The sequence below is a fragment of the Pelophylax lessonae genome (genome assembly GCF_965119305.1).
Source record: "Pelophylax lessonae genome assembly, chromosome: 1".
In the NCBI taxonomy this organism is placed as follows: Eukaryota; Metazoa; Chordata; class Amphibia; order Anura; family Ranidae; genus Pelophylax; species Pelophylax lessonae.
This window is the reverse complement of record NC_138768.1, coordinates 233,025,220-233,043,583: the sequence shown is the minus strand read 5'-3', so window position 1 is coordinate 233,043,583 and position 18,364 is coordinate 233,025,220. Positions and strand designations below refer to the sequence as shown.

The 18,364-nt window shown below is 47.3% G+C and overlaps 1 protein-coding gene across 1 annotated transcript in view; it reads right to left on the bottom strand.

Annotated features, from left to right (window-relative positions):
* MPHOSPH9 (M-phase phosphoprotein 9) overlaps positions 1-18,364 on the bottom strand; it is a 217,289-nt gene that overhangs the window by 90,875 nt on the left and 108,050 nt on the right. The window contains exons 9-12 of the mRNA XM_082258440.1: positions 14,363-14,479; positions 13,333-13,751; positions 8,985-9,143; positions 7,958-8,045 (exon numbers count right to left, since the gene is read on the bottom strand). Coding sequence (XP_082114566.1) covers positions 7,958-8,045; positions 8,985-9,143; positions 13,333-13,751; positions 14,363-14,479 — 783 coding nt within the window. The remainder of the gene's footprint in view (positions 1-7,957; positions 8,046-8,984; positions 9,144-13,332; positions 13,752-14,362; positions 14,480-18,364) is intronic.

The window sequence follows — 18,364 nt, the reverse complement described above, 5'->3', positions numbered from 1 at the left end:
ACCTGAAAGACTCTAATTGTCCAAACCACAGCCAAAGAATGCAAGGCAATTTCCTTGGGATGTTTGGGCATAAGACAGAGTGAAGGCAGCACAATGTCTTCATTCAATGGAAATCAGAAACCACGTTAGGAAGAAATGACCGATTAGGTCGAAGTACCACCTAATCTCTGTGGGCCACCAGAGAAGGAGAATGGCAGGACAGCGCCGCCGATTCAGACACTCTGTGGGCAGAAGTAATACCCACCAAAAAGGCTAACACCTGTCACAGTGTAAGCAGAGGAATCTCCCTAAGTTTTCAAAGGGAGGTTTTTGAAGAACAGACAGTACCAAGTTAAGATCCCACGTAGGTAACGGGGACCGTATCGGAGGAGCCACATGACGAACTTCCTGGATAAAAGCGCGAATCAAAGAATCCATAGCTAAAGGGCATTGAAAAAACACAGCCAAAGCCGATACCTGGCCTTTAATAGTACCCAAGGCCAACCGCTGCTCAACTCTTCTTTGGAGTAAAGCCAATATCCTAGCCACTGAAAAGGAGCGTGGATGCACCTCAGTCGATTCACACCATGAGATGTACGATTTCCACGTACGATGATGAATCTTCCCGGAGGTAGATTTTCTAGCCTTCAACAGTGTCGGAATCACTGAGTCAGAAAGACCCCTATATGCTTCAATACCTGGCTTTCAACAGCCACACCGTTAAAGCCAGCGACTGTTAATTCGGATGGAAGATCGGCCCTTGAGACAACCGATCTTCCCTGGGAGGAAGTCTCCAAGGAGCATTGGCGACCAACCTTACCAGATCTGCGTACCAAGACTGGCAAGGCCAGTCTGGGGCCACGAGGATGACCGAAATCCCTTCCACCTCTATTCTGCGCAGAAGCCTCGGCAGAAGTTTCAGCGAAGGAAACGCATAGATCAATCGATACTGACCCAAAGGAGCCACCAGTGTGTCTGTGGCGTCGGCCAGAGGATCCCGAGACCTGACTTCAAATCAACGTACCTTATCGTTTAGCCGAGAAACTAGAGGGACCATTCCCACTGATCTAACACCCAACGACTCAAGTAATCCGCCTGCCAGTTCTCCACTCCGGGAACATGCACGGCGGAGAGGCCTGTAACAAAATTTGCTGCCCAAATTAAGATCTCGGCCACCTCCCAGGCCGCCAGGACACTCTTGGTGCCCCCCTTGATGATTGACGAAAACCACGGCCGTGGCATTGTCCGATTGAATCCAGACTGGACAACCCTGCTGTCAGGAAGGTTCTGCCAAAAGACAAATTGATAACCGCAGTCCCTGCTCCTCTAACCTCCCAAAGAAAATGTGTGTTAGCGCGTGCTAATGTGCGTGCGCATCTGTATGCACACAGGTGAACCAATATGCGCCGGAATGCGAATGGATGTGCGCATGCACACACAATTGTGCGCAGCGCATCTTGTGACAGTTAAGGCACCAAATGGGCTATTTAAGTTGGATCTACACCTAGGATCAGTGCTGTCTCGTCTACAGCGTTCTGCGATTGTCCTGTTCCCTGTTACCTGCATGTGCTCCCGAAATACTGACCCGGGTTACCTCTGACTATTCCTGCTCTCAGCCTGCACCGACTCGGTCTCCTGTCTCCCAGTCTGCACCTGATCTGATCGTCCTGTGTATAACCCGGCTTGTCTGGCTCATCTTCCAGTTCCCTTTGGAACTACCAAGTTGCTGCATCGGTATATCTGCTACTGGGACATCTGCCTTCTTCTGGTGCTCTACATAGTCAGCAGTTCTGCAGCCTGCACGTCCACTGGCACTCGTGTGACTCTGCACTCTTGCGCCACATTTTTATTCTATCAGGGGATCTGAGTCAGAGGTGTAAGAGAGGCCTTCCTCTACATATTCAGGCTCTACCCACGTGACACCTTCAGATACTTTGTACAGTGACTAAAGCAAAGCTTTATCGCTCTGTGTTCCAGAATATTGATCGGACACACAGCTTTCCAAGTACTCCCCCACCCCAGCCGGACAGGCCTGTCATCCATGGATACCACGGTCCAATACAATGAAAGGCAGGACTGGCCCTGATGCAAGGCCAAGGAACAGAGCCACCACAGAGGAGCACTTTTTGTGTTTTGACTCAACCAAATTTTGGATCCTTGTTCCACATGACAAGAATACCCCTTTGCAGAGGTCTCGTGTGGAACTGAGCAAATGGAACCGCCCCAAAAGGTACACACCATCAGGCCTAGAGCTCGCATGCAAGTCCGCAATGAGGACAGAATGCTGGATAACAGCAACCGAACCGCCCTCTGCAACTTTGCAGCTTTTCCGGGGAAGAAACACAGTCCAGAGTCAGTACAAGATAAACCATTTTGGAGGCTGGGACTAGAGCAGCTTTTCTGAAATTGATGGTCCAACCGAACTCTTGCAGAGTCCATACAGTGATTGACAGATCACCCACCAGAACTGAGTGAGAATCTGCTCTTAAGAGGGGATCGTCCAGGTACCCCAGAACCGCAATCCCCCGCTGTTACAGTAATACCAATACCGGAGCCAACACGTTGGTGAAGACCCTGGGAGACGAAGGTGAGACCAAAATTGATAATGTTCCTCTCCTACAGCGAAGCGAAGAAAATGCTGGGGTTGCGTTTCCAGAGTAAATATGGATGTGCAGATATGCGTCCTTGATATCGATAGAGTCTAAAAATTCCCATTGGTGTACGAAACACCACTATCGTGCGAATGGACTCCATTCAAAACCTCTGTACCCACACAAAGCACTTCAGAGCCTTGAGGCCCAGAATTGGACGCACTTTCCCTTCTTTCCTAGGAACAGTAAACAGGTTTGAATAAAACCCTTGAAAGCGTTCCCGAGAGGGAACAGGCACAATCACCCTTTGTGACAGAAGATCTTGTACTGCCTCTTGTAGATCCCTTAACCGATCTGATGATAGGCGTAAATTGGATGGGAATAATCTGTCCGATGGTTGGGACCTGAATTCGATCTTGTAACCCGATCGGAGCAGCTCATGGGCCCATTTGTCCTAAATCAAGGAGGTCCCTGGTTCCGGACTGAAAACGAAGATATCCCCCACTCCAGATACAGATGAGGGCATCCCTTCATGCAGACAGAGATTTGTCCTCAGATCTGTAGGGGTCTGTTCTTGGCATACCCGACCATGTCTTCTTGGAACCCCCAGATGACCTAAATGGCTTAGGTCCTTTCTCCTGCATGCCGAAGGCACGAAGGGGCCGCCTGTGTGCTGAAAAATAAGGGCCCCGTCTACGCGGTGACTTGCCCTTAGCCGATAGAGGAAGAAGAGTACTCTTCCAACCTGCGAGTCCTTTGATCAGTTCATCCAATAAAGACCCAAATAGGCGGACCCCTCCCCGTAAAGGGGAGATCTGATAGAGCCTTTTTAGAAGCCTGGTCCGCACACCAGCTTTTCAGCCACACCATGCGTGGTTACCATTATTGCGTTTAAAACAACTCCACTGACTCGCAACAATTTTGTCACAGTAGACGGGAAAAGGGAGTACCTCTGCCGCTTTTAGGGGGATCTGCCGGCCCCGAGGGGACCAGCACCCCCCCATGTTAAAATTTTCTTCACCGATACAATCAGAGTATCCACCAGCGCCTTTGCATGCGCATGTCAGCCCGACCCAGACATGTGAGTCGCAGACCTGCGGATGAAGAATTCGCTCCCCCCAAGCCTATACCCACCGCAGGGAGCCCAAAGGACATCCCTACCCCAATCACTAACCCCCAGGGGGCCGGTAACTTGCTCAAAAACCCCTGTGTGCAATCCAGACAGCCCGGCCAGCAACAACCACATCCACCCCCCCCCCCCCTTACTGGAGCAAGTGGCAAAGCCAGCTCCCACCTAACCTGGGAGAGGGGGCATGGGCCTAAAGATCACCGTGACTGTTCGAGGGGCTGGGTAAAATGGAAGGGAACCCGGGGGTTCGACCATCCCACCCTGAGACCACAAGAGCAATGGGGGGGGGGGGACACTACTCACCATACCAAGGACAAACGGGTGGGCGCCACTCTGGACTACCTCTCCACTCAGGATGGGGTGCTGACGACCAAGGGGTACGCTACGACTAAGGCTGAACCAGGTTGTGTGCATCCCTGCGAGGTGTTTCATTCGCGGGCCAGCCCTCATCCATTGGGGATCTGCCGTGGCGAGGCCTAGCGCTGGGCTATAACCTGCACATGCTCACAGGCCAGACTGGGAGACATTAAGGATCTAGGAATTCCAGTCCGAAACCCCGTCCGGCTGTTGATTGCAGTTCTCTCAGGAACATAACTAGCTAAAAAATTAACATTTTAACAAAGGTTCCCTTTAAAATAAAAAAAAAAAAAACAAGCAAGACCGAAGTCCCAGCAGGGAACTAGGTCCTACTACTAAACTAGGCAGAAACAAACTAAATGCCTATAGCAGAGTGAGTGGGTGTATACCCCCAGGGACTGCCCTATAGGCGTGGTATAGTTTTTTCCTGCCTAGTGTCCTACTCCTTTAGGGGGCAGTATAACCCAAAGGTTAAGAAGAATATGGAGCTGCCTCTGTCAATGAACGATAGAGAAAAAAAAAAATACAATACACCCTCAAAAAGACCTCTAAACAGCAGCCTGCAAAACCTTGCGGCGAAAAGAAGCATCCGCAGATGCCAACAAATCCACTTTATAAAAAGTGAGCACAGAGGAGCAGGTGGCCGCCTTGCAAACCTGCGTCACTGATGCCTGATGACAGAAGGCCCAGGAGGCCCAGGAGGCACTTAGCGCCTGAGTAGAGTGGCCTTGACTGGGAATGGAGGAACCTGACCCTTGATGGAATAGGCCTGAATCACCGTCTGGCTGATCCATCTGGAAATGGTCGCAGAGGAGGCGGGCAACCCTTTCTGAGGCCCATTCACGAGCAAAAATAGTGAGTCTGACTTTCTAAAAGACACCATAGCTGTCAGGTGCACCCAAATTGCCCGGACAACATACAAGGCATGCAAAGCTATTTCCTTTGGATGTTTTGGCCTGGGGCACAGGGAAGGCAACACAATGTCTTCATTCAAATGAAAATCAGAGACAACATTTGGAAGGAACGACGGACAGGGGCGAAAAACCACCTTATCTCTGTGAACCACCAAGTAAGGTGAATGACAGGATAAGGCCGCCAATTTCCGACACCCTGCGCGCAAAAGTAATAGCCACCAAAAAAAGCCACCTTCTAAAACAGCGCAAGCAGGGGAATCTCCCAAAGATTCTCAAAAGGAGGCTTCTGTAGAACAGAGCACCAAATTGAGGTCCCAAGGCGGCAGCGGAGACCGCACTGGAGGAGCCAAGTGCTGAACTCCCTGAAGAAAAGTACGCACCAGGGACTGTGTGGCAAAGTACTGTTGAAAGAAGACCGCCAAGGCCGAGACCTGGTCCTTAATAGCATTTAAGGCCAGTTTTTGCTCAACCACGTCTACGACGAGGGTTCTTGCCCTTACTAGCCTGGGGAAGAAAGGCACTCTTTCCCCCCTGTGAGACCCTTAACGATATCATCCAGGGTAGCTCCAAACACGTGATCTTCTTGAAAAGGAAGATTAGTCAAGGCCTTTTACATTTGAGCAAAAAATACACAGAAGGACCACTGCCGAAACAGAGAGCCTAGAAACTAGGCGAGTCACATCCAAAAAGGCATCATAGATAAACTGCAGCCCCTGGACCAACTGGTCCACCTGCTCAGCAAAAGCACGGGGGAGCTGCTCCCCTCCAGGTCACGGCGTAAAAGCTTAGCCCACTCGGTCAGAGTTTGCAACACCAGGGCAATGGTGAATACCAGCCAAAGTGCCGAACCAGCCACACTTTACATAATGCGGGCCACAGCCTCTGCCTTCCTGTCTGTCGGGTCCTTAAAGGTCGGAAAATCTTCAACCGGAATCATGTTTACCTTGTTCAATTTAGAAACCTATAACCAATCGATCCTCGGCAGAGAGGGAGAGGACCCCACCAGACTCTCACCATCCCGGCAGAAAAAGGCACCTGCAGCCACCAGAATAATCTGCACTCCATGTGCAGCGATCAGGAAATGAAATTATTCAGGAGTAAGCAGCAGGGGATAGCTCCGACCACCAAAATCGCTGCCCAGAGAGCGCCACTGTCATGGCTGCCCCTATTTCCAATGGCAAACCACTGCAAAATGGCCGCTGGACTACACCAACATGGCCGTTGTGCATTAAGCACAGAGGCTTCAGCAAAATGGCCCAGGAGGGATCCCTAGGCCTCAGAAAATGGCACAGGCAGAAAGGGGGCCCTGGCAGGAGCCCCCCCACCAGGTACAGCCCTCCACTTAGTGGATCACCGGCAGTGCACCCCCCCCCCCCCGAGCATCGCCAGCACAGCACACTGCCCCCACCCCAGGACCAGACCACCTCACAGCCACAGCATAAGTGAAGGGAAGGGGGGCTGATAGGGGAGGAGATGGCCCACAGGGACCACCAGACTGATGGGGGGGGTGCCTAACAGGAAGGAGGGGAACCCGAGGATTCAACCATCCCATGGAGGGGCCTACGTCCACCCCAAAACCCTCCAGGGGAAGAGGGGGGACAATTACTTACCATACAAGGAACTAGGTGGGCACCGCTCTAAATGGAACCGCCTCTCCATTGAAATGGGGGGCTGTTGGGCAGGATGAACCGAGACCCCGGTCATATGCAACCTCACGAGGCGTTTAACTAGCAGGCCAGCCCTCGTCCAGGGGGGCTATGTCGTGGCTGACCTAGCGTGGAGCTGAGGCCTGCGCGCACTCGCTGCCCAGACTGGAGTGACCATTGGATCTAGATTATCCAGCCCGTCACCTAGTCCGGCAGTTAATTGTAGATCTCACAGTAAAAAAAAACAGGAGAAAAAAAATCTATTTAAAAAGAAAAAACTGCCAGGACCAGAGATCCCAGCAAGGAACTAGGTCCTTACTCCTGACTAGGCAGAAAAAAAACTGAGTACCTATAGCAGAGAGAGGGAGTATACCCCCTGGGACTGTCCATAGGTGTAGCCAGACGTTTTCTTTTCTGTCTAGTGTCCTACTCCTGTAAGGGGAAGTATTGGTTAAGAAGATCAGGAGCTGTATCCGTCCATGAAAGAAAGAGAAATAACAAATCGTCATCTTGACCGTGAAGCTTGGTGGAGGGAGCTTTATAATTTGGGGCTGCTTTGCTACCTCAAGACTTGAAAAATTTGCAGCAGCGGTAGGGGGGCAGCGTGGTGCACGATTCAGCATTATTACCTTTTTTTTGTATGAACATGCAATGGAATGGCATTATTTTCCTTCACACGGTTAATAATATTTATATGCCTATATTTTGATGTGAGCACTGATTGGTTTGGCACTGAGCAGAACAAGGTACCACAGTTTTTATTACTATTGCATTCATTTTTCAGTGCTGTAGTTTTTTATGTTTGTCACTTGGAGCTGCTGCGCTTTATTATATAATGTTTTATATTTTTAAATGCTACACTTATGTCAATTATTGTATTTAAGCTTGCTGGTAAGTAGGGCACAGAGGTTTTTTGCGCATTTTTTACCATTATTCAGCTATGATTAAGGCCTAGATTGGCCAAAACACACAAGCGTGGAGTGGAGTTGTTGTATTCGGCTAGGTAACTAATAAGTGGCTTCTGTGAACTCAAACGGTGTACATTTTTGACAATGTTTATAACACTGACATGGAATGTCCCCTGTGGATGAATCTGCCATTGTTAGCCCAAGTGTGAGGATCTTTGTATCTGTTGTTTCCATAAAGACAGTCTGGGTAAAAGGAAAATGGAACTATGGATGGAAACTGGGTTGTAAATAAAACTAACTTATTCAATACTTTAGAATGTTCCATGCAACGTGAAACAATATTGTTAATTTCTCCCTGTACTACTAGGTCAGAAAAACAGCAGCGTATGAATGAGATACTGTATATATATATACTTGTATATAAAATTCTTACCACTTGTTTTTCTAAATCATTATTTTTGTTCTCAAGCATACGGATTCGTTTGCTGGCTTCTGCCAAAGCTTCTTCCATATTAGCGCACCTAAAGAAAGAATTTTAGGAATTTTTTTTTCTATCCGTAACACTAGGTAAAAATGTTAAGAATTGTATTATTAAACTGGAAAATCATAATAAAGCTGCTCTTGCCCATAGTGACCAGATACAATTTACATTTTCCTAGCACAAACTGGAGAATGAAAGCCAACATGGATAACAGTCCTGATTTCTCACTTCATTCATTTTCATGAAATCAGTCCTACATTAAGATAAATAGGAACAATTACCAGTTCAAATAATATCATAGGTTTCTATAACACTTCCTTAACATAGTTACAAACATCTGATTTAGATGTTTACCAAAAATAAGTACAGCTGCCAAGAAATCAATCTCATTCTCATACAGTATATATTGTGCACACATTACGAGCCAGACACAGACATTAAACACTGTATTGATTTTAAGGCTGACCACATTAGAGGATGGTCAGAGATGCATGCAAAACCCAACCACCCTGAAAGCAATCAAATGGAGCATGCTCTAAACTTGTAAGCATAGTTTAGCAGAGTATGAAAGTATTTTCAGCAGAACAGAGCAAGGAGGTTTTTTAGTCTAAAAAAAGTGTTAAGGGAAAGTTTTCTTAAAACTCCTAATTCACAACTTTCCCAGCGATAGCACATGGCCACCAAGAAACTCACAGCACAAAATGGTTGGATCAGTCAGCTTTCTTCCCCTGTCTGTGTACTACTCTGCCATGGGTCTGCCACATGTACTTACAAGAAGGAATATGAAATGCCTGTCTAAGACAACTTTGAATTTTGGTAGAGTAAGGTATTACAATACCATCAAACAACTGGTGATAGAACAGGTACTAAAAGAAACACAACACATGAGAACACATATGCCTTTTGCAGCTGAAAGGTTGGTAAATACATATGCTTATTCATAAAAGAAAAAAAATATGAACAAAGTTAAGTATATTACTGCTCAGTCAAGCTGTTCATCTTCATCAGATCCTCCGAGGTAGTAGTAGATTTGTTATTGGCTACAAGCTGCTGCTTAAGATTACTGATCTCGGATTCATAGTAGTCTCGCAGGTCAGCCAAGTGGCGAGCATGTTTTTCTTTTAAACTCCGTCTGATACTGAAAACAAGTAATATGTAATCAAAGTTTTAGTAGCTAGCAATGGCAAGAGACAATTACTGGGCCTTAAAAAAAAAAAAAAAAGATAAAAATGCAAAAGCAATTTCAGGCAAACGATGAAAACTTCTAGACAGAAAATTCTAAAGGAACTGGATGGGCTTGTGCACAATAGCTATACTTTAACCACTTGCCCACCGCCAGCAATACATATATTGCGGCAAGTCGGCTCTGTCCCAAGAAACAACGTAACTGTAACTTGTTTCGGTAGACCGCTAGTGGGGGCGTGCGCACACACGCACGTGACGATTGGCTGCAGGGGGAGCCAATTAGCTGGACTGGTAGCTGCGATCCCTGCCCGTGGAGACAGAATGGCGGTCTGCTGCTGTAAACACGGGAGACCGCTGTTCTGTCAGTTATGAACACAGGGATCTCTTATTTAGGAACACACGTCTCTGTGTTAATGCAGCAAGCCCAACCCCCCCCCCCCCCACAGTTAGAAAGCACCCCCTAGGGACACATTTAACCCTTTGATCGCCCCTGGTGTTAACCCATTCCCTGTCAGTGTCATTAGTACAATAACTGCATATTGTTAGCACTGATTACTGTAGTAATATCACTGGTCCCCCCAAAAGTGTCAAAAATGTTAGTTCGGTGTCCAATCTGTCCGCAGCAATGTCGCAGTCCCATTTAAAATTGCTGATCACATGTAGCAGAATACAAATTGCGTACAAGGATGAAAAAAATTGATTTTTATTAATTTTGTTATTGGGAATGTTGTATAGCAGAAAGTAAAAAAATTGGATTTTTGTCTTACCGTAAAATCCTTTTCGCTGATGTTCTTTGAGGGACACAGCTCCAGAATCTTCTTGACCATTGGGTTATGCTGCCCCCTACAGGAGTAGGACACTAGGCAGGAAAAAGCTTTACCACGCCTATGGGGCAGCCCCAGAGGGTATACTCCCACTTCCTGCTATAGGCATTCAGTTTTGATGCAAGCACCCATCATACCACAGAACCCGATGGGCAAACCATCTTTCCATCAGAATGGGGGTGCTGCAGGCCAGGAGGCACGCTGCGACTCCAGCCTGGACCAGGTCGTATGCGCCCTCCCAAAGCATTTAACTCACAGGCCTGCCTCCGTCCAGTGGGGCTATGTCCCGGCCAGCCTAGCGCGGAGCTGAGGTCTGCACGCGCTCGCTGGCCGGATTGGGAAGACCGTAAGGATCTAGAATATCCAGTCTGTCGTCCAGTCCAGCAGTTGATTGTAGTTCTCACAGGAACAGGAATTAATAAAGGATGAAAAACTTGATTTTTGACTTACCGTAAAATCCTTTCCTCTGAAGTTCATTAACAGACGCAGCTCCATATTCTTCTTGACCATTGGGTCATGCTGCCCCCTTTAGGAGTGAGACACTAGGCAAGAAAAATCTTAATCACGCCTATGAGGCAGTCCCTGCAGGCATACACCCACACACTCTGCTAAAGGATTCACTTTTGTTGCAAGCAGTGATTAGAAGAAAAACCCCATCCCACTCACAAATAGAGGGGCGGGTGCTGCGTCTGTCAATTAACTTCAGAGAAAAGGATTTTACGGTAAGTCAAAAATCCAGTTTTCTTTATTGTTCATTGACAGACCCAGCTCCATATTCTTCTTGACCATTGGGACGTCCCAAAGCAGTAATTGCATGAGGGGTGGGAAGACAACGCAGGAAAGAATGTAATTCCCCAAAAGGCTAAACTTAGCCAATCAGTGAACAAAGAGCTCAACCAGGAACAACTGGAGCTCACCTGGAAACAACATACACCCTCAAAGAGAAATTTTCTCTTTTAAACAGCAGCCTGCAAAACCTTGAGGCTAAAGGAAGCATCCGAAGATGCCAACACATCTACTTTGTAGAATTTTGTGAACGCGTGCACAGACGACCAAGTTGCCGCCTTGCAAACTTGCATTACGGACGCCTGCAATTTCCTTGGGATGCTTGGGCTTAGGACAGAGTGAAGGCAGCACAATGTCTTCATTCAAATGGAAATAAGAAACCATCGTAGGAAGAAATGGCTGATTAGGTCGAAGTACCACTTTATCTCTGTGGACCACCAGATAAGGTGAACAGCAGGATGGCGCCGCCAATTCAGATACTCTGCGAGCAGAGGTAATAGCCACCAAAAAGGCTACCTTCTGTGACATGTAAGCAGAGGAATCTCCCTAATGTTCTCAAAGGGAGGTTTTTGAAGAACAAAAAATACCAAGTTAAGATCCCACGGACGTAATGGGGATCGTATCAGAGGAGCCATATGGAGAACCCCTTGAATAAAAGTATGAACCAAGGCATGCGTAGCTAAAGGGCGTTGAAAGAATACAGCCAAAGCTGACACTTGGCCTTTAAGAGTACTCAAGGCCAACTGCTGTTTAACCCCTCTTTGAAAAATGGTAAAAATCCTAGCCACCAAAAAAAAAGGCGAGGATGCACCTTCAATGATTCACACCATGAGATGTACGATTTCCATGTACAATGATAGATCTTCCTGGAGGTATATTTTCTAGCCTTCAATAGTGTAGGAATCACTGAGTCAGACCTGTATTTCAAGGGCCATGCCGTTAAAGCTAGCGACTGTAAAGCAGGATGGAAGATCGGCCCTTGAGACAGCAGATCTTACCTGAGAGGAAGTCTTACCAGATCTGCGTATCAAGACCGACGAGGACAGTCTGGGGCCTCCAGAATGACCGGAATTCCCTTCCGCCCCTATCCTGCGCAGGAGTTTAAGATGAGGGAAGGCATAGATCAGCCGATCTTGACCTCAATAAGCCACCAGTGCGTCTGTGGCGTCGGCCAGAGGATCCCGAGACCTGGCTACAAATCTCTGTACCTTCTTGTTGATTCGAGAGGCTAATAGGTCGATGTCGGGTGTCCCCCACCGGAGACACAGCCGGTGAAACACCTCCGGATGTAGGGACCATTTACCCTGATCCAACAGCTACCAACTCAGGTAATCCACCTGCCAGTTCTCCTCTCCTGGGATATGCACGGCGGAAAGGTCTGGAACAAAATGTTCTGCTCATTTCAGGATCTCAGTCACCTCCCGGGCCGCCAAGACACTCTTGGTGCCCCCTTGATGATTGACGTAAGCCACGGCCGTGGCATTGTCTGATTGAATCCGAACAGGACAATCCTGCAGACGAATAGTACAGTGACCTAGGCCAAGCTTTATCGCTCTGAGTTCCAGAATATTGATCGGTAGTCTGGACTCATCCACGGTCCAGAATCCCTGGACACCCAACTTCCCAAGCACGTACCCCCCAACCCCACATCCAGCTTGAATCGTGGTCCGAGCCCCCTGGGAGTAGGCCCAATAGCCCCCAGCAGTGAGGGGGGGGGGGGGCAGGTAGAAGGGGGGTGCATGACAAGACAGAGGGGAACCTGGGAATGTGAGGGTCCGATCGTCCCAGGGAGGGGCCCGGGTCCACCCCAAAATCCGCCAGGGGACAAGGGGGGAACATTTACTCACCATACCGGAACAGGCGGTGCCATCTCCTGACAGAACCCCTCTCCGCCGAAGTGGGGGGCTGTCGGTCAAATAGGAACGCTGCAACTTGGGCCTAGACCCGGTCGTGTGCGACCTGGTGAGACGTTTAACTCGCGGGGGCCAGTCCCCGTCCAGTGGTCTGTGCGCGCTCGTTGGCCTGCTGGGGTGACCACTGGATCTATACATCCAGACCGACGCCCAAATCCAGCATAGTTGCTTGAAGAAGATCTCTCGGGACAAAATCCGGAGAAAAAGCTAACTAAAAAAAAAACATCTAGAAAAAACTTTGCCAGGACCAGAGATCCCAGCAAGGAACTAGGTCCTTACTCCTGACTAGGCAGATTAAAACGGACATCCTATGCAGGAAGAGTATAGCCCCTATGACTGCCCATAGGCGTAGTCAGAACTTTTTTCTGCCTAGTGTCCTACTCCTGTAGGGAGCAGCATAACCCTACTGATATGCATCAGACTGTGTCCGTCAATGAACGATAGAGAAAGGTTATTTTTTCCTTCCATATAGATCTTCATATAAATTTTTGCACGATTGAACAAGGTTTAATATGGTATAGTAATCTAACCACATATTTGGGAATCTTCAGATGTAAGATGCCACAAACATAAATCTAATTTAACAATATACAGTAATGAACTTTAAACAAGCACCTACTTGGAAAGCATTACAGGGTGATCCATAAAGAGGACACCAGAAGGGTGGGATATGTTCTCTTCTGCAACTGGCAATGGTGACTGAGGTATAGAGGAAGGAGTTAGGCTATTGGCATCATCCTCAGTACAGTTCATCCTTTCATCAACACTTGCATCTCCTTGACAAGTCTGGTAGTTTATATTTCTACTTGTTCGATATCTACTAGATTTCCACTGTTCAGCATCTGCCACTGGGCTGTGGGGAGATCTGTTTGGTGAATCCAAAAGTGATGAGGCAGCAGACAAAGATTCTTGATCATATTGCTTGTATGGGGCACTTTCCAAAATAGAGTCTGGTGTTAAAGGAGCTGTGTAGCTATCATTACACAGATTAACACTGTGACAATGCTTTTTGTGTAGAGTTGGATCCAAAGTTAATATCTGAAAAAAAAAAAAAAACCTTTCAATATAGGTATTAGGAAAAATTGAGAAAACATAACATACAGAGCTTTAAATTACATGCAAATACATACCAAGCACCTAATCAGCTTCTTTGTGCATTTTTATAAATCGCCATAAATTCATTTTTCTGTTCAGCTAGCATAATTAGTTAAAAAAACGTAGGATTTGCTATATACCACCTGAAAGTAAAAATCATGCTTAGCATGTCTGTGAACTGTACTGAGAGAGGCAAAAGGGAATGACCTGGGCTCGCAGCATAGGAAGAATCCATGTTTATTGTTAAAAGTGAAGCGATTATTTTCATTTAGATGTATTTACAAGAAGAATCAAGCATTTTCTGCCCAAACTCTGCTGCTCCTAGGCTGGCAGAGGGGGTTTCTCCCCTGCCTCTAAATGCTGCTGAAAGTCTATGTGCGCAAGGACCCATAGACTCACAATCAGAGGGAGTTTAGAGGCAGGAAAAAAAAAATGCTAGATGCCCCTAGGAGCAGCTGCAAAAATGTCCTGTGTGCATGAGGCTTAAACAAACAATGCTAAATCCATTAGACCTCTTTTAGTACATCAGCAGCTTAGCCTAGTAGAATGATTACCTCTGGAGGGTGAGTGTGTTCAGAAGGAGAGAGTGGTTCCCAGGCAGGCTGCTGTGCGTATTCCCTCTGCTTCTGATGATATATATCTGTGAGAGAAGGAATTCTTGCCTCATCAGGCTTGGAAAAAAAGAAAAAAATATATTTTATTAAATTGTAAATAAACAGCAACAATGACAACAAAACTCTGCAACACAGTAATCCTGCTGTGGCCATTATAACAAGGCACTTCACCTGCTTATTGTATAATTATGATTTTACTTAAATGGGAGTGTAGCAGGGGGAATAAAACTCTGTTTTAAAGGGAAACACAAGTCAAAAAACTGGATTATTGTAAGAATTTATCCTAAAATCCTTTTCTCTGAAGTTCGTCGACAGACGCAGCTCCTTATCTTCAGGACTCATAGGGTTATGCTCCTCCTTCTAGGAATAGGCAGGAAAAAATGTAACCACGCCTATGGGGGCTGTCCCTGCAGGCATAACCCCTCAGACTGCTATCAAACAGTTTAGTTGCAAGCAGTGTTTAGAAGACGAAAAACCCCATACCTCAGAAGCAGAGGGGCGGGTGCGGTGTCTTTCGATGAACTCCAGAGAAAAGGATTTTACGGTAAGTTCTTACAAAAATCCAGTTTCCTCTATCGTTCATTGACAGATGCAGCTCCTTATCTTCACAAGTCATAGGAATGTCCCAAAGCAGTATAATCATGATGGGTGGGAAACAACGCAGAAAACAAAAACTTAAAGTGGAGTTCCACCCATTTTTAATAACTTGGATTACATAGATGTATGTAATCCCCTTTAAAACTACTTTTACCAATGGAAACTTTTTTTTTTTTTTTTTTTTGCGAGTATATACCTTATTTTCTTCTTTATTCATCCTCTCCTCACTTCCGGGTCCGGCCACAGATTGGCGATTACGTCATTCGGCGATTCGCAGGGGGTGCTGGGATGGCATGACATCTCGCATTATTACACAGGAGCTGAGCTGTTTTTATTGAGGCCGTGCTCTGCCCCGCCTCCTCTAAATGAGCTGTACTGTATGTTTTGTATTGAGGCCGTGCTCTGCCCCGCCTCCTCTCAGTGAGCTGTACTGTATGTATTGTATTGAGGCCGTGCTCTGCCCTGCCTCCTCTCAGTGAGCTCAGTGAGGATATAATGCTTTCAGTCCTCGCTCAATGAGAGGAGGCGGGGCAGAGCACGGCCTCAATACAATACATACAGTACAGCTCACTGAGAGGAGGCAGGGCGGAGGCGGGGCAGAGCACGGCCTCAATACAAACAGCTCAGCTCCTGTGTAATGCGAGATTTCATGCCATCCCAGCACCCCCTGCGAATCGCCGAATGACGTAATCGCCGATCGGCGGCCGGACCCGGAAGTGAAGAGAGGATGAATAAAGAAGAAAATAAGGTATTTACTAGCAAAAAAAAAAAAAGTTTCCATTGGTAAAGGTAGTTTTAAAAGGGGATTACATACATCTAAAGTTACTAAAATGGGTGGAACTCCACTTTAAGTCCCCAATGGCTAAACTTAGCCAACCAGGTAACATGGAGCTCAACCAGGAACAACTGGAGCTCACCCAGAATAAATTGAACCCTCAAAGAGAAACTAAACAGAGTTTTCTTTTAAACTGCTGCCTGCAAAACCTTGCAGCCAAAAGAAGCATCCACGGATGCCAACACATCAACCTTGTAGAATTTTGTGAACGTCTGCACAGACAACCAAGTTGCCGCCTTGCAAACTTGTAGCATCGACACCTGATGGCGAAAAGCCCAAGAGGCACTCAGCGCTTTCGTAGAATGAGCCTTCACTGGGAAAGGAGGAACCCGACCCCTCAGTGAATAGGCTTGTACCACAGTTTGCCTAAGCCATCTGGAAATGGTCGCAGCAGACGCAGCCAATCCCTTACAATGTCCATCAGTAAGGACAAAAAGAACGGCTGATTTTCTAAAGGACTCAGTGGTCTCTAAACAAACCCTGATCGCCCGAACCACATCCAAAGAATGTAAGGCATACGCCTCAGGATGCTGAGGTTTAGGGAAAAGTGAAGGCAACACAACGTCTTCATTCAGATGAAAATCAGAAACCACCTTAGGAATGAACGACTGATTAGGTCGAAGTACCACTTTATCCCTGTGTATCACCAGATAAGGTGAGCGGCAAGACAATGCCGCCAATTCAGATACCCTGCGGGCAGAAGTGATCGCTACCAAGAAGGCAACCTTCTGAGACAAAGAAAGCAGTGAAATATACCGAATTAGATAACACCAGATTTAGATCCCAGGTGGAGGTAACAGGGATCGCCTCGGAGGAGCCATATTGCGCACTCCCTGGATAAAAGTTCGGATTAGGACATGCATGGCTAACGGGCATTGAAAATACATAGCCAAAGCTGAAACTTGGCCTTTGATAGTACCTTAATGGTGCTTTTCCACTGCATGGAACCGAACGGTTCGGCTCACTTTTGTGCTTTTCCACTGCATGGTACCACATGGTACAGTGTTGGAACGGTTCGGTACGGTACGGTATGGCGGCGCTTTTCCACTACATGGAACTGAACGGTACGGCTCGCTTAAACAGTACCACCTTGGTTGTGGTTCCAAGAAGGCCGTACCAGTACCATATCCCACAATCCTTTGCATGCAGCCTTGACTTGACACTACTAGCCACTGATTGGTAAGAAAATCGCTGTTATATCACCCACTTACTATTAGTGGAAAAGCAAACTGTACCAAACCGTACCGAACCGTTCCAACACCGTACCATGCAGTGGAAAACCAAACCGAGCCAAGCAGGGCCAAGCGGGGCCGAGTGGAGCCGAGCCGGTACTTGCAGTGGAAAAGTGCCTAAGCCAACTGCTGTTCAACCCCTTTCTGCAAAAAGGCCAAAACCCTAGTGATCGAAAACAAGCGAGGGTGCACCTTCAGCGATTCACACCATGAAATGTACGACTTCCACGTACGATGGTAGATCTTCCTGGAAGTTGACTTCCTAGCCATCAAGAGTGTAGGAATCACAGAGTCAGAAAGACCCCTATATCTCTCAACACCTGACTTTTAACAGCCATGCCGTTAAAGTCAGTGACTGTAAAGAAGGATGGAAGATCGGACCTTGAGACGGCAGATCTTACCTGAGAGGAAGTCTCCAAGGGGTTTCGACAACCAGCCTTATCAGGTCTGCGTATTCAAAAACCAGCGAGGCTAGTCTGGAGCCACCAGAATGACCAGAATGTTTTCCACCTCTATCCTGCGCAGAAGCCTCGGCAGGAGTTTCAATAGGGGAAATGCATAAATCAGCCGATACCGATCCCAAGTAGCCACCAGTGCGACTGTGGCGTCGGCCAGAGGATCTCAAGACCTGGCTACGAAACTCTGCACCTTCTTTTTGAGGCGAGAGGCAAACAGATCAACCTCTGGGACCCAACCAAACACACAGGAGGCGGAACACCTCCAGGTGTAGGGACCACTCCCCTTGATCCAACGCCAGTTTTCCACACCTGGAATGTGTACAGCAGAGAGGGCTGGAACAAAACTTTCCGCCCAGGCTAGAATCTCGGCCACCAAGACACTCTTGGTGCCCCTCTGGTGATTGATGTATGCCACAGCCGTGGCGTTGTCTGATTGAATCCACCACAACAAAGCAGATTTTGTGTTGTAAAACTGAATCACGGAATCCAAGGACTTTGGATCCTTGTTCCATTTTACAAGAATCTCCCTTTGCAAAGGCCTTGTATGGAATTGAGCAAATGGAACCGCCTCTAAGGTCGATCCCATCAGACCCAAAACTTGCATGAAAACTCGTAGAGAGGACAGATTGTTTTCCAACAACAACTGAATTGCGCCCCGCAACTTTTGCAGCTTGTCCAGGGGGAAAAAAACCCTTGCCAAGGCTGAATCCAGAGTCACGCCCAGATAATCTAGTCTCAGAACCGGAGTCAGCGCGGATTTCTTGAAATTGATGTTCCAACCAAACTCCTGCAGAATTCTGACCGTGAGTGTCAGATCCCC